At 42.7% G+C, this 24,662-nt stretch overlaps 1 protein-coding gene across 2 annotated transcripts in view; it reads right to left on the bottom strand.

Annotated features, from left to right (window-relative positions):
* Window positions 1-24,662, bottom strand: part of ATP5F1C (ATP synthase F1 subunit gamma) — a 325,104-nt gene that overhangs the window by 213,802 nt on the left and 86,640 nt on the right. For both annotated transcript variants that reach the window (XM_044088363.1, XM_044088364.1), the window contains exon 3: window positions 18,245-18,376. In XM_044088363.1, coding sequence (XP_043944298.1) covers window positions 18,245-18,376 — 132 coding nt within the window. The remainder of the gene's footprint in view (window positions 1-18,244; window positions 18,377-24,662) is intronic.

The raw sequence follows: 24,662 nt of genomic DNA, 5'->3' as shown, positions 1-24,662 counted from the left end.
GAGGATCCAAGCTGTACTCTGCTGAAATAGCTGATGCATGTATCTTGATGGAGGAATAGGACAGGCCTGTATAGAAGAGCTCCGCCAAGTACTCCAGGATGTTGGCTATGTTCACCAGTGTCACATCTTGCCCCTTTGCAGTACTCCAGATGAGATATCTTTTCCATTTTGCTGCATAATTCTTTCTTGTTGAAGGTCTACGAGCCTCCAGGATTATGTCTTTAACCCTTTGGGATAAATTCGGGTTAATTGCTGTTATGTAATGCTCCAGGCAGTTAGCTGCAGAGTTTTCAAGTTTGGATGCAGAATGTTGTAGTTGTTCTGTGTCAGTAGTAATGGGATCAGGGGCAGTGTCGATATTTGTCCCCGGGACATGCTCCTCAGAAGTGGATACCAATGTTGTCTTGGCCAGGCTGGGGCTATCAGAATGATCCTCGGACGTTCCTCTTTGATTTTGAGAAGCACCTTGTGCATCAAAGGTAGTGGTGGGAATGCATATGCTGTCAGGTTTTTCCAACTGAAGGATAGGGAGTCCACCTTCCAAGCAAGTGGGTGGTAAGTCCTTGTGCAGAATTTCTTCAACTGGTGATTGAAAGGGGATGCAAACAAGTCTATTTGTGGTAATCCCCATTTTCTTGTGATGGTTTTGAAGATGTCCGGATGCAGCATCCATTCGTGGGCATCTGTTGTAGTTCTGCTTAATATGTCTGCTAGAATGTTTTCCTTCCCTGGTACATAAATTGCCTGTAACTGAATGTTGTAGCTCAGAGCCACATTCCATAGGTCCAGTGCCAACCGGCATAGAGGGTATGAGTGTGTGCCTCCCTGTTTGTTGATGTACCACATAACTGTGGTGTTGTCTGTCCTTATCATCAACTGGCCTTCTTGGAGAAAAGGTCTGAATGCCTGGATTGCCAATTTTACTGCCATCATTTCTTTTAGATTTATGTGCAGATGCAGCTGGTCTTGAGTCCATAGGCCTTGAAAGCACTTGTCCATCATGTGTGCCCCCCAACCGAGGTCTGAGGCATCTGTCGTGATGGTTTATCTTGGTTGACTTTTGCAGAAGGGCAGTCCTGTGTTTGATTGACAGGCCTGAGCCCACCATAAGAACTCTTGCTTCAGGCATGGGATTATTGGAATTTTGGTTTCTAGGCTGTGCTTGTGCTGAGACCACAAATTCTTTAGGTACCACTGTAGCTTTCTCATATGTAGCCTGGCATGCGGTACCAGAATTATGCAGGATGCCATGAAGCCTAGAGCTTGTAGCACTTTTCTTGCAGTTAGATGGCTCTGCTTTGTCAATGCCAAGAAGTAGAGAGGAAGTTGCTTTTTATTTTCTGTAGTTAGAAATGCCATTTGTTTTGATGTGTCCAGTTCTGCACCCAGAAAGGTTATTCTTTGGGATGGAATCAGCCTTGACTTTTTTGTATTGACTGTATATCCCAGGGCTTGCAGCAGGTAGATGACTCTTTGTAAATCTTCTGTGAGTTTGTTATTGTTGTCCGCTTGTATCAGGCAGTCGTCCAGGTAGGGATAAATTTGAATTCCCTGAAGTCTGCAATGAGCGATTACTGATGCCAGGCATTTTGTGAACACTCTGGGCGCAGTAGATAAGCCAAAGGGCAATGCTGAGAATTGATAATGCTCTGATCCTGCAAGAAATCTGAGTTATCTTCTGCAAATTGGTCTTATGGGGACGTGCAGGTATGCCTCCTTGAGATCTAGAGTTACCAGCCAAGACTCCTTGCCCAGCATGGGAAGAAGCTGCTGTAGGGTCAGCATTTTGAATTTTGGGACAATGAGGAATGTGTTTAAAGCGGACAGGTCTAGAATAGGTCTCCATTTGTTTTCTTTTCTTGGTACCAGGAAGAGCCTGGAGTAAAATCCCTTCCGTTGCTCCAGAAATGGTACCTTTTCCACAGCTCTCATTCTTAATAATTGAGATATTTGTTTTAGAGCTTCTGCCCTTTGAGAAGGTGGTAGGTTTGGCATTCCTCTCTTTCCTGGAAGTGTATGGAAATGGAACCTGTAGCCTTTGTCTATAGTCTGCAAAATCCATTTTCTGTTGTAATGCAGTGCCAGTTTCTTGAAAATAATGTTAGCTTTCCGCCTAAGGGTGCTTCTAGTTGTTCCCTGGTAGGCGGTGCCACCGCCAAGTCACTGTGATTGAGTTGTTGTAGTGGTGGTGGCTGTATCCGTGCCTCGCTGGTTGTTGCCCTGCCACTGGCGACCCCTGTAGGCACCCCTGGATGGGTTTCTGCCTCTAGAGCGCCTGTTCCTGCCTCTTTGTGCCTTAGAGGTGTCCGGAAAAGACCAATTTTTGGAGGGCCAGTTCCTGCTAAACCTTGGAGGTTGAACTTGTAAGAAATCTTTCACTGTTTGCACAGATTTTGCTTTCTCTTCCATCTTTTTTAGAACCTGCTGTGCGGGGGCACCAATTAAATTGACCTTGTCCATAGGTGCATCCAAAAGCTTAGATTTGACATGGTCTGGTAATGCCTGTTCTTTCAACCATGCATGCCTCCTGATAACTGTGCCAGTCATGGCTGATCTAAAGGAAGCCTCCAGTGCATCATAGCCACATTTTAAAGAATGGTTACTAACCTGCTGTACGTTATGTAACATTTCTTGAACATACTTTTTATCTATTGATTCTTCTGAGGACAGTTTTTTAGTCAACTGGTCAAGCATAAACTCTTGATATTGAATCATATGAAATTGGCAGTTCAAAGCTCTAGCTGACAAAGTAGCAGAGGTGTAAACTTTTTTACCCCATCTCTCTAAGGACCTGGAATCCCTTTCAGAGGGGAGGGGGTTTTTAGAAGAAGTAGCTGCTACAGCTTTAGGGCCCTGGGAGATAGTCTCTGGATCTGCAAAAGGAGCCTTATATAAGTGGTGATGAGTGTCCGGGACCCTGTAGTACCTATCGGGCTTAGCAGGGGCCGGAGGTAAAGTATCAGGAGCAGTGCAAACATCATTAAATGCATCATCAACAACAGATAGGACTGGAGGTATAGCTAAAGGCCTATGCTGTGGCAAGTGTAGAAAGGTCCTAAGCCTTTTCCTAGAGTCTGAGAAATCTTGGCCCTGCCACTGAAATTGTTCCCTCATAGCATGCAAGGTTTCCCCAAAGGAAAATTCCTCAGGAGGAGAGGCTTAAGGGATGGACTCCTCAGCATCAGAGTCTTCGTTAGGGAGAATAAGAAGCCTCAGGAGGATCTGAGTCATCCGAGGAGTCATCTGTGGCTACTGGCTCAGGGGGCTCTGCTCTAGGCCTTTTTTCTGGAGGAGGGAGAGAGGCCCTGTCTGGATGAGGCTGGGCTCCACGAATTAAGGAGATGAGATCCTCTGCCAAAGAAAGCATATGGGAGCTGGTGCTGGGCCTGTGAGAGGGGGGCTTGGCAGGCACAGGTTTTGATGCTTTGGCTGCCTTAGCCCTGGCAAAGGCCTTAATAGACATAGCTGGAGGAGGCCTAGCAGCTCCACGTGCAGGGGTAGAAATATCTAGGGGAATGGTGTCTGATAAATCCTGTGAAATCGCAACAGAAGGTTGGATTTCAGAAGCCGTTTCTACCAGGTTAGAAGAGGCCTCGGTAGAAGGCAAGTTTTCGGCTGAAGAAAGAACCGCTTGCTCGGTTTCGGCCGAAACAGAGACACTCGTGGTTTGCTTAACCGCGGTTTCGGCCAAAACCGCGGACCGCGAGTGTCGGTCCTTTTCTTTGCGTTTTTTGGTTATTTGCGAAGTCGGAGGATCCGACGGCATAATGTAGGCAAAATCGGAACCAAAAATCTGTTCAGCAAAGTCTGAGCGACGTCTAAGCGTCCGTCGGTTAAAAGAAGCACAGGCTAGACAAGCTGCTACGTCGTGGTCTGGGCCTAAACAATGTATGCAATAGGAGTGGAAATCCTTATGAGGTATTTGTTTCCCACAAGATAAACAGTTATTAACTTTCTCTGACATCGGCTGAGGCAAGAAAGAGTCCCCAACGGGGTACTTAGCTTTATAGAAGTCTTCGAAGTAGTATTCAGTAGTAGTAATCTCTGGATCTGACCGACCGGCACTTGCGAACAGCTTCTGCTTCGGGCGCCACGCGGCAAGAAAGACTGAGGAAAATGGCGTCGGCTGATGCCTTTATACCCGAATAACTGCCGCAATGACGTCGGGTGAAGAGCGACACCAGCCGAAGCCAGACCCAGACTTTGGAATCCGGCCGACCGAAGGGCTGCCTGACGACAGGACAACCCATTTGTTAAGACTGCAGATGCATCCTTGAAGGACATCCACACACAAAAGGCCAACAGGCCCAAGAATTTTTTTTAAGCAGTAACAAGTCAAATCTGGTTAGACACAAATCGGTATCACAATAAAGCTGTCAGCAATCAGAATAACACTTCACATGAAGCCAAAAACTCCTAATAAGTAGTAATAATAAAGAACTAAATCACTTAGCCACGGCCAACCAAAAGAAGCTTCTGACTGAAGACGCGGCAAACGAGATCTGGGGAATGTGCGCATGCACCATGAGATACCCATTAGTCACGAGCCAAATCAGAAGTTTTCAGGCTTTCTAAGCGGCAAAGTCGGAGCCGAGGATCAGCTACAAACCCACACGTAATAATGGAGGCGAGATGGGACTACATAACATCCAATAATTTATTTAGAATCTCTGCCTTTCAAATTGCTCTTTATTTCAGTGCCTTCCCCACTACCATTAGATGAAGCCCAAGGGTTAACGGGCCTTTACCCTTTAGTCTTCACTAACTGTCTCAAAAGTCAACTCTCAGCTAAAGACAAGTTGGTAAGCAGATGTCCTAGCATTCCTCTAAATATTTCTTAGCCTCTTTTCAGTTACTTACACCTCACCCTTAACCAAGCCTTTTGACATTAACCTAAACACACACACACACACACACACACACACACACACACACACACACACACACACACAGTACATATGCCAGACGAACACAGAATAATGACAACTCAATGCAACTGTTCAGCTGTTAAATGCCCTGGGGCTTGTGACAGACTTCTTGTATCCTCATTCATTATACAAACTAGGAAGGCCATGATTTTCACAAAAACACTCTACTATCCTGCATTCAAGCATTTAGTAACCCCCATGGGAGGAAATTGAAAAGAAAAGGGAAAAAAAAAGAAAGAAAGGGGACTACAATCCACTGTTTTGTCATCTTTACATCACCCCAGCTGCACTCCATGCCCTGAGGAAATTCAAATGTTCTGGCAGTGTAATGAAAATTGAAACCACTAGGTTTGTTTTTATCAGGCCCTTCAACTAATTAGGGTTTTTATACAGAATGACTCTAATGAAAGCAGTTTTCCAATGCTTTAGGTTGTATGGAAAAAGAATTGCTGGTTTCAGTACAGATTTCTTACAAATAATCTTTGTTTAGTCAAGCACCCAAGTGTATCACTAAGTACAAAGTAAAATGAAAAAACAGTTGATTGTGCTCAAAGAACAAGATGGTTTAGGGTTATCCCACTTTGAGGGCTAGTCTAATGTTACTCAGTTAAGGCTCGTATTTATAAACGCAAGCAAAAGGTTATAAAGCCAAGTGGAAAAAAGAATTTTTTTTTTTTGGGGGGGGGGGGGGGTTGTTTGAGCAACAGACAGACTAGGATTTTGGATGACAAATTAAGGGGATTAGTAGTACCCACACAGATTATTATATTCATTATGAAGTAGAAAGTATTCTGAGAAAGAAGCCAGAGTGGAAAGGGGGAAAAAAAGGAAATTATACCAATAGGGATGTCTGCAAATACAGGTGCAGAAAACAGACAAGAGGGAGATGAAATTTATTAGAGGAAATTGGCGAAGAACCAAGGAATCGGGAGCATGCAACTTTTGAATGAAAGGTAATGGAGTGGGAAAAAGCTATGTGGGAGTTTGGACTGCATGTTAATGACCATTATCCCAGACAGTAAGGCAGAGTTTAGGCAAAAGGGACATGGGGAAAGCCAAGTGAAAGACCAGGTCTGAGTGTGTTTAGGGGAGTACAGAGTACAAAACTATTAAATGAGGAATATGCTGCAATATTCTTACACCCTACTAAACAGTAAAAATCAGAGCAGGTTAAAAAAAAGGATTGGAAAAAACAAAAAGGGCAAAATTACTAAAGGAACAAAGGAAGAAATCTGTAGGGCTCCCAGGTATGTCACAAAGTCATAAAGGTTTGGGATTTTTGTGTGGAAGAGTCTGCATAGATATTTTATACCCCATGTACACGCAAGAAGATAGCAAATGTTGGAAATGTGCTGGTGCAGAGAGAGTTAGTATGAACATGCTTTCAGGGAATGTATGGAGTTGGCAGATTTTAAAAACACCCTAGAGAGTACTTTGACAGAAATGTTGAGGGAAAGTATGGTTGTATAAATAAATTTACCACAACAGTAGATGTTCATGATCATTGCTGCAGTAGCCTTAGCTATGTGGGTTATATCCTGCCAAGGATAAAACAGCCAGCCATCTTCCAAAACGTCAGGGCAACTTGCATGTGCCCAAAAAGTCAGGCAGCTCGAGCCGAGTTGACTAAAAGACAAGACTGGGTGGAAAGCCCTTCAGAGCTTTCCCGCCGAAGGAGGGAGGATGAAACCTACAACGGACAAAGCTAAGAACACCATGTCCACACCCTGCCATAAAAAGCACACCAAAAATAAGGAGAACGGGAGAGAGGGAGCAGCTACTGAAGCAGTGATCAAACATCCACTGTTATGACAAGTTTACTTACACAACTGTACTATGTTCACCATATTGATCACTGCTGCAGGAGCCTTAGTTATATGGCTAGATTACCCTAGCTAGCTACATTTGGGAGGTGGAAGGAGAGTCCAAGAATCCCCAGAGAATGGTCCTAGCAAAGCCCCATCTGAATGTAGAGAAGGAAATAAGCTTACAAGTGCTTTGTTAAAGTTTATACACATGAAGTAACTTCTAGAACTAAACTCTTTTCAAATAGCTACAGATTAAGCCAAGGCCCTGACAGAGTGGGCCTTGACCCAGCCTGGAATAGTTTTGTCATGGCGAGTATAGCAAAAGGCAATAGCCTTATACAACCATTTGGAAATAACATGCTTTGACACAAGTTGACCCCTTCTTACATTCTCAAGAACTGAACATTTGATTCAAAGACTGGAAAGATTTATTTCTGTCAAAATATTACCCAGGTTTTCTGTGGACATCCAAGGTATGGACTATCTTCTCTCCTTCATTTTCAGGTTCAGGAAAAGAAACTGGAGAGATGGATTGTTTGGCTTAAAAGTAAACCAATACTACTTCCTTCTTTTATACCAGATTAGTTCTTTTATACCAGATTAGTTCTTGAAGAAACCCTATGCCTATGGTGAGTCATACCTATAGCATTTTCCATAAGAGCTTGCTACTCAAATATCCTTCTTGCAGAAGCCAGAGCAATCAGTAAAGTATTTTTCATGTTAAGAACCTCAAGTCAGCCAGGTTAACTAGTTCAAATGGAGCAAGTAGTTTTCTCAAACACAAAATTAAGATCTCAAGAGGGGCTAACAGTCTTCTTGGAGGCCTCTGCAAAACCCCTTTCAAAACATTTTGACAGGAGTCTGCATTGAAACAGGATCCATGGGCAAACCTACTGAAATAGCAGATAAATAAACCTTGATAAAGGAATAAGAAAGGCCATATGGTAGTAACTTTCACATATTGTAAAAATAAAAAAGCTAGCCCTGAATGGCTTGTTATGTTGCTGGCACCAACTAGAAAACCTTTTCCATTTGCCAATATACGATTTTCTAGTAGAAAGCCTACTTGCTCTATTAGTGCTTGCTGCACATCCTCAGTAAACAGGTGCCTAAAAGGAATAAGACCCCATCATCCAGGCAGCCAGCAGAAGTATATTGGATCTACTCACAAGAAAAGGGGCACTGGATACACCCACACATCAACTGTGAGAAAGCCTGTGATAAATGCCCCTGGCCATTTCCAAAAGAAGGGAGAACTATGGCTGCCTGGGCCAGAAGGAAGTCACCACAATGATCTTGGGGGAATTCCTTCTGAATCTTCAGAAAGACCCTGGACACTAGTGGAAAGGAAGGAAAATATTCAGGAACACTCCTGTCCAAAGAAAAGAAAAACGATCTGTCTAACAGGTCTTCTAGAATGGAATTCTGGAATAGAACCTTGACAGTTGATTATTCAGAGAGGTGGCAACACTTGAGGAATTTCCCACAGATGGATCATATTTTGTAAAACTCCTGATCTAGTTTTTATTTGTGAGGGTTTGCACTGGTCCTGTTCAGCTCATCTGCCACACAATTTTGCACTGTCAGACTGCAGGACACCTGTGGAGCAAGATTGTGCTGTGAAGCTACATCTGTAGCTAACATTGTTAGCCTGCAAAGGGGGCAGCACCTAATTACGTCTTGCTTCCTGATGTACCACATGACTGTGGTATGGTTTGTAAGAACTTGAAGAGGTTCAGGAGACCAAAGATGGTTCAGAGTGCTCAGTGCCTTGATCAAGGCAAGCATCTCCTTGATATTTATAGGATTGGGTCTGTCCTTGGTGTCTCACCCCCTGCACTTTTACCCCTCCTGAAACTGTTCACCAAGCAAAGTCAGATGCGTCTGTGGTGACAGACTGCAGTGGAATAAGGTGGGAGAAGGGGAGATCTGGATTTAAAGATAGCCGTCTCCTCTATGGAAGGACTTCTCTTCTGACAAATTCCAGCACTGGGATTAGAAAAGGATTTAACTGTGTTGGTGCTGGGACCAGAGAGATATCAGGTACCACTGTATCTCTCATTTAGAGTCTTGCGAATCAAAGATGGCACGAGGCCTAAAATTTAAAAGCATTCCCTCCCAGTGACGGAAGCATTTAGTGGAAAACCTTACAAATGGATCTAGACATACAGCTATTTTTTCCTGTGGAAGAAACACACTTTGAACTGGGGTGTCTGACATCTCAGGAACACAATCCTGTGTGAAAGAGTTAAGAAAGACGTAAATGCTCTCTTAGAATCCCAGCTTGTGTGACAGACTATCACCCTTGAGAGAGATTCCCGACACTGAGAGACTCTGCAAAGATGACAAAGTCCTCCGAATATGAAAAATGTGGATACTCTGTAGCCTACAATGAGCTATAACTAGAGCTACACAATATGTGAACATACTGTGCAGTGGATAATGGTAAGAGAGAGAACGGATATATGATCCAGACACACAAAACCTTAAGAAAGGTCTGAAGTCTGGCTGAAAAAGATGCTCATCACATCCTTACAAGTCTTGTGATAACAGGAACCTTGAAAGATGAAGAAGAGGCATCAGTTGTAAAGTGACAATTTTGAATTTGGGCACTACCACAAACAGGTTTAGGCACTAGAAATATCCTTGAATAAAAACCTTCCCTACCTGGGAAGGAAGAACTGGTTCCATCACTCCTTGGAACAGCATGTGATGAAGAACCAGTGGAAAACAGTCTGATCTGGAGTATGAGGAATGACCCCCCTGGAAAGGGGGGGGTTCCTCCCACTGTTATCTGTACCCTTGATAAGCGATTTTCAGAACCCATTTGCTGAAATTATCTGTCACCAAAGAGAAAAATGGAGAGAAACACTTTCTAGAAGAAAAAAAAGGGACCAGGTTGGGAAGGGGTCACAAGGTTTCTTCTATAGTCAAACCTGGACTGCCCTTAGTTTTGGGAGATTCAAGATTCCTTTCTGGAACCCCCCTTGCCATTTCTTCTTAAACATTTGCTTACCTCTATTTTGCTAAGACTGTTTATTCTTTTTTGTTAAAATTGGATGAGAAGATAGAAAATTCAGAAAAGGAGGGCTGAAATATCTTGAAAATTCTCTGGATGATCTTGCCTCTGCCATTACATCTGCAGCAGTGGGGCCAACAGTAAACCTTTACGCAAGAGTGAATTTAAAATCTGAAGTTCTCATTATCTGGGAGTTTCTCAGAATGCAACCATACAAACTATCTCAAACAGTGGCACTCTAATGGTGTACAGGCATAAAGCCTAAACTATGTCGCAGCCTACCAGGGCTCGATTAGTGGCTTGGGCGACAAATGGGAGTGGCAAAGAAGGGATGGGTGTGCTCATTCAAAGTGGAAGGTCACTCACTGATATTCTCCCCAAGGGGAGGTGTCGTTCAAAGAGGAGAGGTGCCCTTGGATGTATTCTGAGCATGGAGGGGGGATGGAAGTGGAGTGTGTAGGTCATTACCCCACTCCTCAGGCTGAAGCACAGTCCAGATGAGCTCCCAGGGCACCCTCAGCATTCATGACCAGCCTAGCGATGATTGAGCAAGTCAAGGGGGGGGGGGTGGAGAGTAGCTGGGTACACCTGGCATGTACAATGGATACAGGGGGATCAGGCCAATAAACATTAGGTCCGAGGGACCACAAAAACATTACCAGTGGCCATAGCCCTGGTAGTAGTAGTATCAGCATCAAGTACACACTGTAAACAAATGAATACGGACCTGTGCACTAGAAAAAAACTAAGTTATTTAAAGCAGTTTTTTTCCTCACAAGAAGTGCAGATAAAACATTCCTTATAATTTTACAATTTGTCATAAAAACTAAACATACAAGCCTGACAATTCAAAACTTAACTGACTAGGTGCTTAGCAGCAGTGGAATTAAATTTGTAAGAATGAAAGTAATCTGCCTTTTTACAGACAGCTTGTCGTTTATCAGGAAAATTGCAGTCACTAATATAAGTATCTTCTAAAGCAGACAGAACAAAAGGAATGGGTGCAAGATCTGGAAGATCGTTCTGCAACAACGCATAGTTTTCTGAGAGACTGTGAAACCTCAATGTTCTCCCACTGACAACACCGGCAGAATCAAAAACGGAGCTTCCTAAAACATGGAATAATAACCCTTGGAAGAAGATTTTCTCTCTCTCTTTCAATGAGACATTAAAATCAGACTCTTCATGAATGAAAAGGGGGAAAAGGAAAATATTTGTCAATGTATTACTTAAATACTTTCACAGGCTGTTTTTTCTTACAGAAGGTTATAATGTTTTGCTTATTTAGACAAATGCAATTAAAGTTATTACTGTATCTAAAAATTAAAAATTTTTTTGAGTAAAAAAAACAAAAGAAACTGAGCTTGCCTCCAAGTCTGAAATCGGGGGGTGGAGGGGGGGGGGGGGCTGTGTTCATCCCTGCATTTTCCTGTTCAGATTCAGAACCTTAAATCTCTTCAGGAAGAGAGGCATCCCTCTTATGAGGAAACTACTTTTTAAGAAGGATCAATAGCCTGAATTAAACCATAAGCCAGGCAAAGCAAATTACTTCTATACAAAAAAATTTGAGGAATATATAACTTGCTTGGTTTTCCGTTTCTTTTTGACAGGAAAAAGGGACCAACCATATTACTAAAGGCAGAAACAGCTTACCCAGGGGATTGGTACAGCCTTCTGGCAAAAAAGACCTGACAAGAGTCTCTTTCCCTTGCCTACAGAGGGGACCCCAACAGCTGCACAGTACATGGCTAACTCCTGGTCCATACTGGCTGTAGATGTGACACCAGAGGGATTTGGGGAAAAAGATGAGTGGCCTGAGGTACAGCAAATGACCACATCAGACTCACTCACAGCTTAGGCAAATTGATAGCCTGCTGTGGTGGCAAAGGCTGTGCTATTTTGTGTGGCTTAAGGAGGACTGACCACAGGACTGGAAGTCTGTTCCATGGTCAAGCTGAAAATGGTGCCTCTTTCCAGGGAAGAGGAGCAGTAAATACCGATAAAACACTATCAGTCTAAGCCAGTTAACAGTAAAAAGCACTTAAACACTATGCCAGCCCCTCAAAAGTAAAGCAAAGAATTTCTCCACAGGAAAAACTGTTTTCAGTTACATTACCCTATTTTTAATGGAAAAGAAAAATGAAAACTGTACAAAACTATCAAATGGGAGTGCTCAAGAGTCAGTTAAAACAACACTCCTAGCTTTACAATAAGTTTCCAGAAGAGGAAAGTGATAAAACAGCAACACAGATAAGAATATAGAACAGCCCACCCCCAACCAAAAAGAACTGATCTGTCCAGCAAAGGAACAGCACAAACTGACAGTCAACCCTCGAAAGCCTCTGAGGATTGTACTCAGAACAGCAATAAAGCTCCAACAAGCTTTACCCCCAGACTTGTTTGGTCAGCTCAGCTTGACCCACCTGACCATTTGGGAGCTTGGAAGGTGCTCTGAAGCTTAGGAAGCTGTCCAGCTGTTATATCCTTGGCAAGACATTATCTGTACAGCTAAGGCTACTGCAGCAGTGAACAACAGGATGATCATCAAATGGTAGTAAGGGAGAACATGATTCGTTTAAACTTAAACATAGGATCGAAATTGCCTAGACATATTGCCTTGCCAAGTTTAAAGCTGGCTGCCAAAAAAGCAATTAATACAAAATGGAAATCAAAATCTAAACCAACAGTAATAGGAAATCAAGAAATGTAGAGATCTTTAAAAAGGAAGATGCAAATTGCATAAAAATAAGTGGAACTTACGAGAACAATGCAACGCGGAATAATGCTAAGGAGGAGTAGGAGTGAGATTTACGAGAATAAAAACTGTCAATAGGAAAAAGTACAGTTTTGTACCTACCATAAATGTAGATGTTCGAAGATCCACATTGCTGCAGTCCTTACATATGGGTAGTCCGCTGTCCTCGGTCGGCCCGAATACCAAAGTATTAGGCTGATGTCGGTCAAGGGCGCTCAGAACTGACATCAGAGCGTCAGGGTATAAGAGCGCAAGACCGACGTCATATCCTCAGTCTTTTCTTGCCCCAGATGTCAGAAGGCCCTAAAAAGAAAGCCCACAGCCAAAAACAAAATACTTCCCAAAAACAAAATATGTACAAATCACAGCTACCACCCAAACCATACAACCATTCCAAACTATAGAGGGGAAGGAGGGAGGGTTAATTGGACTGCAGCAATGTGGATCTTCGAACATCTACATTTATGGTAGGTACAAAACTGTACTATGTTCTTCATCTCACATTGCTGCAGTCCTTACATATGGGTAGAATCCCAAAGCAGAGGTAAAGGGAGGTTGGCAAAATCATAAAGCATTAGGAGCTGCCAAAATGCCCTGTAAAATTGCAGTGGCAAATCCAGCCCTAGATTTAGAATAAAGAGGAAGGTGGTAATGTTTAGAAAAAGTATGCACTGAACTCCAAGTAGCTGCTTCCAAAATATCTTTAGTAGCCACCCCCCTTAAAAAGGCTGTAGAGGTAGCAGTAGCCCTAGTGGAATGAGGCCTGATTCCAGCCGGAATCTCCTTACCATGATGGGAATAACAAAAAGCAATGCAAAAACCAATCCACTTAGAAATAGTTTGTTTAGAAACAGGCTTTCCCTGAGAACCCAAGGCAAAAGAAACAAATAACTGCTGAGACTGTCTGAACCCTTTAGTTCTGCTCAAATAATAACGCAACTGCCTGTGAATATCCAAAGTGTGCAAAATCTTCTCCCCTTTATTTTGGGGATCTGCATAAAAAGTAGGCAAATGAATAGTTTGGTTCAAGGCCACACTAGAAACCACCTTAGGCATAAAAGTAGGATTAGTACGTAAAGATACCCTATCCTTATGAAAAATTAGGAAGGGTTCAACTGCCATAAGGGCCTGTAATTCAGAAACCCTTCTTGCAGACGTGATGGCCAACAAAAAAGCAGTCTTCCAGGACAAAAACTTCAATTCAGCAGTAGCTGCAGGCTCAAAAGGAGGTAAAGTAAGTTTTTCCAACACAAAATTGAGATCCCAGGCAGGAGTAGGAGCTCTACATGGGGGTCTTATGTTCTTTGCCCCTCTAAGAAATTGCTTAAACAAAGGATGAGAGAACAAAGGAGGGTCACAGTCATAGTGAGCAGAAATGGCTGCAGCATGAACCTTTATAGAGGAGAAAGACAAACCCTTGTCTAATAAATCTGTAAGGTATTGAAGAGAAACACTTAAATCAGGCTTGGAAACATCAAAGTCCTTTGCTTTGCTCCAAACAAAAAACCTCCATTTATCAGCGTAAACTTTCCTTGTACTAGGCCTTCTGGCCTCCAAAATAACATTTAAAACTTGTTGTGGAAGCTGAGACCCTCCAGGGTCTAGAACAGAATATGCCAGGCTGTTAGATGCAGGGACTGAATCCTGACATTGAGGAAATGATTGCCCTCCTGTGACAAAAGGTGCGGAATCGAAGGCAAAGGCCATGGAGGCTCCTGTACTAAACTTCTCAGCAGAGGGTACACCAGTGCTGTCGAGGCCAATCTGGAGCTATCAGAATCATGGATGGCTGGTCTTGTCTGGCCTTCAAGAGTACCTTTGGGAGGAGAGGCAGAGGTGGAAAGGCATAGACGTGAAGATTGCTCCAACTGAAGGATAGAGCATCCACCTTCCAAGCTGTGGGATGAAACATTTTTGTGCAAAACTTTGGCAACTGGAAATTTAGTGGAGAAGCGAACAGATCCATGTCTGGAGTTCCCCATAACACTGTCAACCTTCAAAATACACGAGGATCCAATTTCCACTCGTGGGGATCCACTATCTGTCTGCTCAACGCATCTGCTAAGGAGTTCTGTGCTCCTGGTAGAAACCTTGCCTGAAGATTGAGGTGTAAACTGAGAGCAGTCTCCCACAAAATCATCGCTTGTCTGCAAAGAGGGTACGAATGTGTTCCCCCTTGCTTGTTGATGTACCACATGACAGTTGTGTTGTCTGTTTGAATCAACACTTGCCCTGGGTGAAGTAAATCTTTGAAAGCCATCAATGCAAATTGGACTGCTAACATCTCCTTCAAGTTGATATGCAAATGTTGAAGTCTGGCAGGCCACGTGTCTTGAACCCATTTTCCATTGAGGTGTGCTCCCCAAGCCTTGTCCGAGGCATCTGTCGTTAGAATCTGACTCGCCTCTGGTCGGGTCACAGAGAGACCCTTGTTTAGGTGACATTCCTGAGCCCACCACAAAAATTCCTTTTGAATGCAAGGTATTATTTGAATGACAGTGTCCAGATCTTGGCAGTGTTGTGTCCATACGTTCTTGAGATACCATTGGAGCTTCCTCATATGCAATTTGGCATTGGGAAGCACCAGGATACAAGATGCCATGAACCCCAAGGCTTGAAGGACTGTCCTTGCAGTCAGCCTGGACCGTAGAGACAATTGATGAAAGTAAAGAGTAAGGTTCTTTTGTTTGTCCGGGGTCAAAAAAGCCATCTGGGAAGCTGTATTCAGTCTCACACCCAGAAAGCACAGTTCCTGAGAGGGTACTAGACTGGACTTTGTTTCGTTCACAGAATACCCTAGGCACCTTAACACTGCCATCACATACTGTAGATGAAGAAGTTCGTACTTGTCTTGAGCAAGAATCAGGCAATCGTCCAAATAAGGATAAATATGTATTCCTCTCAACCTGAAGAAGGCTATCACTGGAGCCAGAACCTTTGTGAACACCCTGGGCGCAGTAGATAAGCCAAAGGGCAATGCAGAGAACTGATAATGAGAAGTCCCAGCCCGAAAACGCAGATACTTCCTGCAACTTAGCCTGACAGGAACATGAAGGTAAGCCTCCTTGAGATCCAGAGTCACCATCCAGTCATCTTTGCCCAGCAGAGGTAAAAGCTGTTGTAACGTCAACATTTTGAACTTGGGAATGTCCAGATAAGTGTTGAGGATAGATAAATCCAAAATCGGTCTCCACGTGTTCCCTTTCTTTGGTACTAGGAACAGGCGAGAATAAAATCCTAGGCCCACTTCTGGCAGAGGGACCGGTTGTATGGCCCCTATTCGGAGCAGCAGAGAAATTTGTTTGTGAGCCTCTAGTCTTTGCTGAGGAGGAACGTCCGGCATGCCTTTGAAAGGAGGCAAGGTATGGAAATAAAACCTGTAACCTTGGTGTATAATATCCAATACCCATCTGTCTTGGGTAATCAAACTCCAATTTTCCCTGAAGAGTGCCAACCTTCCTCCCAAAGGTGCTGCCAGGCAAGAAGGATCTGGCAGCTGAAAATGCAGGTCATTGGGCCTGTTTACGAAAGGACTGGCCCCTGCCCTCACCTGAAGATTGTGCAGGTGAACTCCATGTTCTAGGCCTGAAAGTACTCTGAGCTCTGCCCCTACCACGTCTAGATTTACCTCTAGACTGAGAATCAGAAGAAGGATACGTCCACCCCTTAGTAGGCCAATTCCTACTAAACTTTGGAGGCTGCACCTGCAAGAAGTCTTTAACAGTCTGCATAGACTTAGCCTTGTCTTCCATCTTTTTCAAGACCGACTCCACAGGGGGACCAAATAAAACTTCAGACTGTAAAGGAGCATCCAAAATTCTAGTTTTAACATGCTCTGACAAATTCTGATCCTTAAGCCAGGCGTGCCTGCGAAGAACTGAACCAGTGGCAGCCACCCTGGAAGAAGCCTGTAAAGCATCAAAACCACACTGCAAAGAATGCTTACCCACCTGTTCAGAGACATGTACCAAATCCTGTAATTCCTTACACTCAATGCCCTCTGCCAAAGCATCCACTTTAGATTTTAGTTGAGTAAGGAGGAAATTCTGATAATTTAACATATGAAACTGGCAATTCAAAGCCCTCATTGCCAAAGTAGAAGAGGTATACACCTTTTTACCCCATCTATCCAAAGCTCTAGCCTCTTTATCCAAAGGAACTGGATTCTTTACAACAGAAGCCCTGACACCCTTAGGTCCCTGGCTAATAGTTTCTGGGTCTGCCCTAGGACTCTTATACAGATATTTATGAGCCTCAGGTACTCTGTAATACCTGTCCGGTTTAACAGGCGCAGGAGGCAAAGAATCTGGATTAAGGGAAGCCTCAGAGAAAACATCTTGCACAACATCCAAAACAGGAGGTATAGCCAAGGGCCTATGTTGTGGTAAAAACAAGAACTCCCTAAGCCTCTTCCGTGAATCAGAGAAATCCTGACCTTCCCATTTAAAATGCTCCCTCATAGAATGAAGTGTTTCTGAGAAGGAAAAATCTTCTAGAGGAGAAGCAGAAGGAGTGGAATCCTCTGCATCAGAATCAGAATAAGTAGGAAAATCCTGAATGTCTTCAGCCGAAGACTCTGAATCATCTGAGGCCTGTTCCAAACTCTCCACCTCTGGCTCCACTCTGGGCCTCTTATCAGGAGGGGGCATAGAACCTCTTATCAAAGTAATTAAATCTTTTGCCATTTTAAGCATGTGCTTTTTAGGCACAGAACCTGCAGAACTAGGACTGACACCAGGGAAAGGTAAACTAGCCCTGCCTTTGGAAGAAGCCTTAGAAACAGAAGGAGAAGGCCTAATCCCCTTAGGTAAGGAAGGGAGAACAGTAACCTGAGAGGCCCCCCTCAGCCTGACCTGCCTCCTAAGAGGCCACATTTTGCAAAATCAAAGTCTCCTCCTGAGACTCAACTGAAACCCCGGCCGGATCCACAGATTCCCCCGTAGTTCCTAAAGAGCCGGCGTCCGGAACGGACGACTCATCCTGTCTGGGTTTTAAAGATTTGTCTTTGCGCTTCTTCGCGGTAGCGGGCGTCGGAGGATCCGACGGCATATTATAATTACACCGCTTACCGAAGACAAGCCTAGCGCAATCTAACCTACGCTTGATGGTGCGCTTATTAAACTTAGCACAAAAGCGACACCCGACTACGTCGTGCTCAGGTCCCAAACAAGGAATACAAAGAGAGTGATAATCCCTATGCGGTATCTGTTTCCCACAAGAAATACAATTATTCACTTTTTCTGACATCCGGAATTAACTGAGGCAAGAAAAAACAAAAATATTCCCCAACGGGGTACTTAGCCCAACTTGGATTCGGTCTGAAACTCAGAATACGAAAATTTCAGAACGCCGAACGGCACTTGCAACGCTGCTTCTGCATCGGACCATGCGGCAAAAAAGACTGAGGATATGACGTCGGTCATGCGCTCTTATACCCTGACGCTCTGATGTCAGTTCTGAGCGCCCTTGACTGACGTCAGCCTAATACTTTGGTATTCGGGCCGACCGAGGACAGCGGACTACCCATATGTAAGGACTGCAGCAATGTGAGATGAAGAACATCATGTGTACACCAACTATAATAGAAATGAAAGCAAACTATAATAAAAGGGTTTCCATCAAGTGTATGTGAATTCATGTTGCAATTTAAAAATGTGACGATTTCATGATGCATCAAAAACAAGTAAATATGGTATAATGCATTAACAATGACTAGGATTAAAATGTTTCATACCTAAAGCCCCAGTACCATACACTCTAGCTGGTTTAAGATCTCTCTCTGCTTTGGTGTACTTTGCTGCAGCAACCATCTTCATAGACTTTGTAATCTTCTGGATGTTTTTGATGGACTTCAAACGTCTGGTAACTAAACAGGAAAAAAAAAAATGACAAGCACCGTTTTTACTCTTCAAAAACACAAAAATAGTAAATGTTAAATTACTTCAAAAATTCATCTTTCTAATCTTTTTGCACTTAAATCTTTTTAAAGCCACAAAGAGCCATGGCATGTGTTGTTGCCACATCAGTTTGTATCATTCTGCTTGTAGTGAAATATCAATAATGGGGAGGCAAGGGTAGTGAGACTGAACAAAAGTACTCTCTAGTTTCTTAACCAGGAGACTACATTTGTTGTAGCTTCCTACGTAGAGATGTAGTAGTAGAAAGCATAGTTATGTAAACTCACCATTAACCAGGTATACTCTAATCCTATCAGCTGAACTGTAATATGGATCTTGACAGACAGGTCACTGTGAGGGACTGATTTAAGAATCCACTCAAATCAATGTGTGGAGTCTCCTTCAGAAAATTTCCCCTACTTGAGGATGGATACAATCCTATGCTACTGTACATAAGCAAGTCCACAGGCCCAACAGTTCACCCCCCCCCCCAACAGTGAACGACTTTCTCCAAATATACAACACAAATATAAATTTAGCAGTAGGAGGCACCTGAAAGTGTAAAAATGTGCGGCAACTGCCTGACTTGCATACTCGCGTGTAACAAAGGCTAAAGGAACTGCTCACAAGCAGGGGAACAAAGAGAAGATACACCTGCTCTTTCAATAAGTCTTGTCAGTAGATATAGTAAGAACATTGTTGCATCTTAGAGTACCCTTCCTCAAGTGTACCAAGGCTAGACTGATTCTATCCTAGGAGGAGCCAAACACCAGGGCACAAACCAGACACTACTGCCTGCCTCGAAAAAAGAATCAATTCAGTAAACTCAGCAAATCACGTAGCAGTTAGGAAATATTCCAAAGCAAACTATAGTGTAAAAATTCAATGCCACTCCTACCCGCGAGCTCACAGCAACCCATGTGGAATTGTTCACAGAGACCCTGTACAATCATGCAAAAAGCTGTATAGGAGGCTGCTGTACCCATTAGGAGTAAACCCAAAACATAAAAACAAACCACACTATGGAATCCTAACTTTAATAAGGTGTACAACAAAAGGAAAAAAAGCCATGCCTAAAAATCAGGAAGAACTTCTCTCATAATGATAGGAACACCATTAGTCTTGTTAGTGTCCTGAACTAAAGTCCAATAAGGTCAATTATGAGGTCAAGATAGCCTTGCAGGCTAAAGACAGTCACAAGGTTTTCTACAGGCACACCTGTAACCTCAAAGGCCGACGTAGTGGTCAATGGTGCCATCTCCACCGATTAGAGCGACATGTAAAATTCAGCTCAAACTTCACCCCCCCCCTACCTTCCCCCATAAAATACCCACTAGCATACCCACCAAAACTATTAACAGGGAGCAAGTCATAGCAGCTCTCACTAAAGCAAAAAAAGCCTGTATCCTGAGATGCTTCCTAAATAGCTTGAAACATGACATATCAGAACCACTTGAGTCACTTTTCAACCACAGCCTCAAAATGGGCTTTGTACCATGATAATGGAGGATTGCAACAGTTATCCCACTTCACAAGGGTGGACCATCAACTGACCCGAGAAACTATAGACCCATTAGTCTGACCAGTCTAATATGCAAAGCGATGGGACAAATCATGGCAGTGACCAAAGAGAGGCAACCTTCAGACACTGGACCAAACCCAGTTTGGCTTTGTCAAGGGAAGATCATTACTACTAAACCCAGTGGACTTTGAGAAGGTCACCAAGGTAATGGGTGAGGGTCAAACATTGCCTACCACCTACCTAGAGCTGGATAAGACAATCCCCACTTGGATATAGTTGACAAACTCGCCGGATCGCCAGCTGTCTAGCAAATAGTACCCAGGATGTCAGGATTGGTGAGACCACTTCCACTAAGACTGTTCACCTACAGGATACCTCAGGGTTTCATGATGGGACTGCTTTTTGAGATCTACTTGTCAGAAAAGGTCTTTGGTTAACCAAGTTTATTTATTTATTTACCGGGAAAGTCAGACTGGTTCAGAAGCCCATTTTCAGCGGAGGCCCGGGGAGAAAAGCTCCACAGAAATACAAACAATATACAATAATTAGATAGTACAACGGTATACATACAGTAATATGCAGAATACATATCTTCTAGTTAAGTCTATACAAAGTAGTATTCCATACAGTGTTGTAGTAGATACAGGTTCAAAAAGAAAACAAGAGCATTTCAGTGAAGATCACTGTGAAGAAAAAATAAAGTTAGTAGTGTGTACATATTAAATAATAGTTGTGACAAAATGACATTTCCTTGATTAGGTTTATTTTTGAGTAGTAATGAACACTGAGGAGAGGGAGAAAATGAGATAAGGAGCGGACAGTGTGTTGAGAGAGTTATACACATCTTGTCAGTCAGGTTTGGCACAGGAGTAATGCCAGTTCTTGAATAGATGTTCAAATAGTAGTTTAAAACTGGTACATTCAGGTGTGTTTTGGAGGGTATGAGGTAGCGAGTTCCATAATTTGGCTATATGATTCGAAAAATAATAGGGCTTCACTGTAAGTGAAGTTAGCTTTGTTTACTGCGAGAAAGTTTGTCTGCAGATCTTACACTTTGCAGGCATGAGTAGGGAATAAGTTCACTGAGGGATGGGCAACTGTCAGGATGGACGATGATATTGTATGTGAATTTAAGTTGGTAGAGATGAAGAAGGTTAGGTAGCTCGAGACAATTTATGTAGAGCAATACAATGGTGGGGAAGGTTGGCTGCAAAACGGGCTATTTTGTTGTAGCAAGTTTCCAATTTGGTTAAGTCTGATTTTTTTTAAGTTGTAAAGAGGGGGAAAGCATAAAGGAGTGTAGAGAGGAGGAAAGTTCTGGATATGGCTAGTCTGGTATTGTCAGTGAAGAACGCTTGCTTCTGTACAGTGAGCCAAGTTTGATGTGAACTTTAATTGTGGTGGCTATGTGTTGGTCAAATCTGAATTTGTCAATTGTCACTCCAAGGAGTTTTGTATGTTCAACTGGTTGGACGACTGCGTTGTTTGCTGAGAGAATAGTGAAAGGAGGGGTGATTGGGGATTGTTTTCTACTGGTAAATAGCATTAACTGTGTCCTTTTGGGGTTGAGGATTAGTTGCGATTTACTTACGTTTCTATATTATTAAAAGCTTGTTGGGCTGCTACTTGGAGGTCTGGTAAGGTATCTGCTGAGCAGATTAAAGTTGAATAGTCTGCATACTGAACTACTTTAGCATGTGTTGTTGATGAGGCTAGATCATTAGAGATGATGGTGAAAAGAAGGGGTCCTAATATGACACTTGGGGAACTCCAACCGAGACAGGCAGAAGTGGTCAGAGATTTCCATCGTACTGCTTGTTGTGTTGTCAGAAAGACCACTTAAGAATCAGGAGGGAAGTCTGATAGGTTTAGTGAGGCAAGAGCACTAAAGAGTTTCTGATGGGAGACCATGTCAAATGCTTTTGACATGTCTAAGAAGATTGATGCTACTTGCTGGTTTGAATTTCTCAGTTGGTTGATGGTGCTAGAGAAATTAATTAGAGCTGTAGTGGTGCTATGTTTTGGTCTGAAACCATGATGGGAGGGAGAGAGAAGGTTGTGAGATAACAGGTATTGTAGTAATTGAGTGCAGATACATTCTTCCAGAATTTTCACACCGGGGGGTGGGGGGTGGGTGGAGTATGGCTAAGGGTCTGTAATTGTTTAATTCCGTTGATGTTCTCTTTTATGCAGAGGGGTGATGTAGGAAATTTTCCATAATTTTGGGACATATTGTTCTGCTAGACCTATTTACCAGAATGGAAATAGCTGAGAGTTTGAGGTACTCATTGGGGAGTTGGTCAGCTGCTAAAGAAGAAGGTTTCAGTTTTCTCAGCATTGTTCTTATGGTGTTAGTTGGGACAGCTTTGAGGTCAAAAAAGTTGTTAGTGTCCACATTGGGTGGAAGAGACAGAGGGGTGGAATTGTTTCCTGTAACTAAGGAGAGGATGGTGTTTATAAAGTAGGTGTTGATTTGTGAGGCAACACTCACGCTTTGGTTATTGGTTCTGGAGTTTCAGCTTTACCTGGGTGGAGGAGTGAGTTAATTGCTTGCCAGAACTTTTTGGGATTGTTTTCATATTTGTTTTGCATAATTGTATTTTTTTTTGTCTAGTTTGAGTTGTTTTTTTGTTTGATTGTGAAGCTGTTGGTATGCTAGCAGAGTTTTATTGTCTTGATTTTTTGATATTGATACCAGGTTTTGTCCCTTAGTTTTTGAAGTTTCAAACAAAAAAAAGATAGCAGCAACCACCACTAGGATTCAGTATTTAATCACCAATAAAAGCAATAAAACGTAGCAGCAATGTATACAAAATGAGCGCTTTCAGGCTGTGCCCTTCAGATAAAAAACACCATTTGAAACACTTATTTAAAATAAAGTGGTGATCAATCAGGTCCTAGTACTGAACCCGCCGTTTGAGAGCAGGTTTTAAAGGGACAACCTCATTGAGTCCTGGATATCTATGCGCTGTCAATTCAACTATCCATCTAGTTTCTTCTAATTCTGTATCAACTATATCACCCCCTATACCCTTTTCTCATGTTCCATATGGCCTTGAATGCAAAATAATGTCCCTCGTTGTTGGAAATGTGCCTAAATAAGGCATTATGTTCATTCTGTGTTCTTATGGCAGACAAGTGGTTTAAAATCCTAGTTTTAAATTTACAATTTGTCTTGCCTACATAGTTAACAGGCGCACTCCTGACATGTGGCAAGATAAACCAAATTTGTCGTGTTGCAATTAGCTTTTGCCCCAAAATTATATGTCCTGCCAGTAACCGGATGTATAAAACTAGAGTCTTTATTTATACTACTACAAGCTTTGCATGTCCCACATGGTCTGGTTCCCTTTCTGACTATTGCCCGACTATTATCCCTTCATGACTTAATGTGTCCTTTAAACTCTTATTTCGCCTAAATACAAAGTTTGGTTGATCACCCAGTACCCTCCTTAGTCCTCATCTGTCAATAATAATTTTACAGGGGGTAGCCATGGGCACCCCCCTGTGCGAACATATATGCAAACATGGTAATGTCCTTCTGGGAGAGGGAGTATGTCCTAGGAGTACAGAATGTATTGAAAGAGAAGATTTGCCTATATAGGCACTTTGTGGAAGATATTTTCCTGCTTTGGGAAGGAGATGCAAGTGACTTGTTAAGCTTTGTAACCTATCTGGAATCTACCACTACCTTCCTTAGGTTCTCTGTCAAGTTTTCAGAAATCATGACAGATTTCTTAGATGTGAGGCTCATGCAGGATGAGATGGGATTTAAAAGTACATTAATACAGGAAAGACCGCTGGAAAAATATTATTTTGTCACAAGACAGTATGCATCTCACAGGGCAAATAGGAAGAATCTCCAGGTTATGTACAGAAGATCACAATTTTGAAGAAGTGGTGGCCAAAATGGTAGGGCATTTAGAAGATGGAGGTTATGATAGTAGGAAAGTAAGGAACATCACTCAAATGTCAGAAAGGTTTCAGGGGTAGCAAACTGCAACCTTGGTTGAAACGAAGGAGAGATAATGACTCACGTGCCAATAATAGAAATGACAGTGGCAATACATTGAGACTTACGTTTACGTACAGTAACAACATTCATGGGGTGTGTGATATAGTTAGGCATAACTGGAAAATATTATTGACAGATGAGAGACTAAGGAAGATACTGGGTGATCAACCAAACTTTGGGTTTAGGAGAAAAAAGAACTTAAAGGACATATTAAGTCATGAAGGGATGAGAGAATCCAAGCACGTAATAGTCAAGACAGGGAACCAGACCATGTGGGACATGCAAAGCTTGTAGTAGTATAAATAAAGACTCTAGGTTTATACATCCAGTTACTGGCAGGATACATCATTATGGGGCAAAAGCTAATTGCAACATGACAAATTTGGTTTATCTTGCCACATGTCAGGAGTGCGCCTGTTACTATGTAGGCAAGACAAATTGTAAAATTTAAAACTAGGATTTTAAACCATTCATCTGCCATAAGAACACAGAATGAACATCATGCCTTATTTAGGCACATTTCCAACAATGAGTGACATTATTTTACATTCAAGGCCATATGGAACATGAGAAAAGGGTACGGGGGACGGTGATAGTTAATGATACAGAATTAGAAGAACAGAATTAGAAAAAACTAGATGGATAGTTGAATTGACAGTGCATAGACATCCAGGACTCAATGAGGCTGTCCCTTTAAAAACCCGCTCTCAAAAAATGG

The sequence above is a fragment of the Protopterus annectens genome, chromosome 11.part0, assembly GCF_019279795.1.
Source record: "Protopterus annectens isolate FY-2018-M chromosome 11.part0, PAN1.0, whole genome shotgun sequence".
In the NCBI taxonomy this organism is placed as follows: domain Eukaryota; kingdom Metazoa; phylum Chordata; order Ceratodontiformes; family Protopteridae; genus Protopterus; species Protopterus annectens.
Note: the sequence above shows the minus strand (reverse complement) of the source record. Positions and strands in the feature narration are given on the sequence as shown.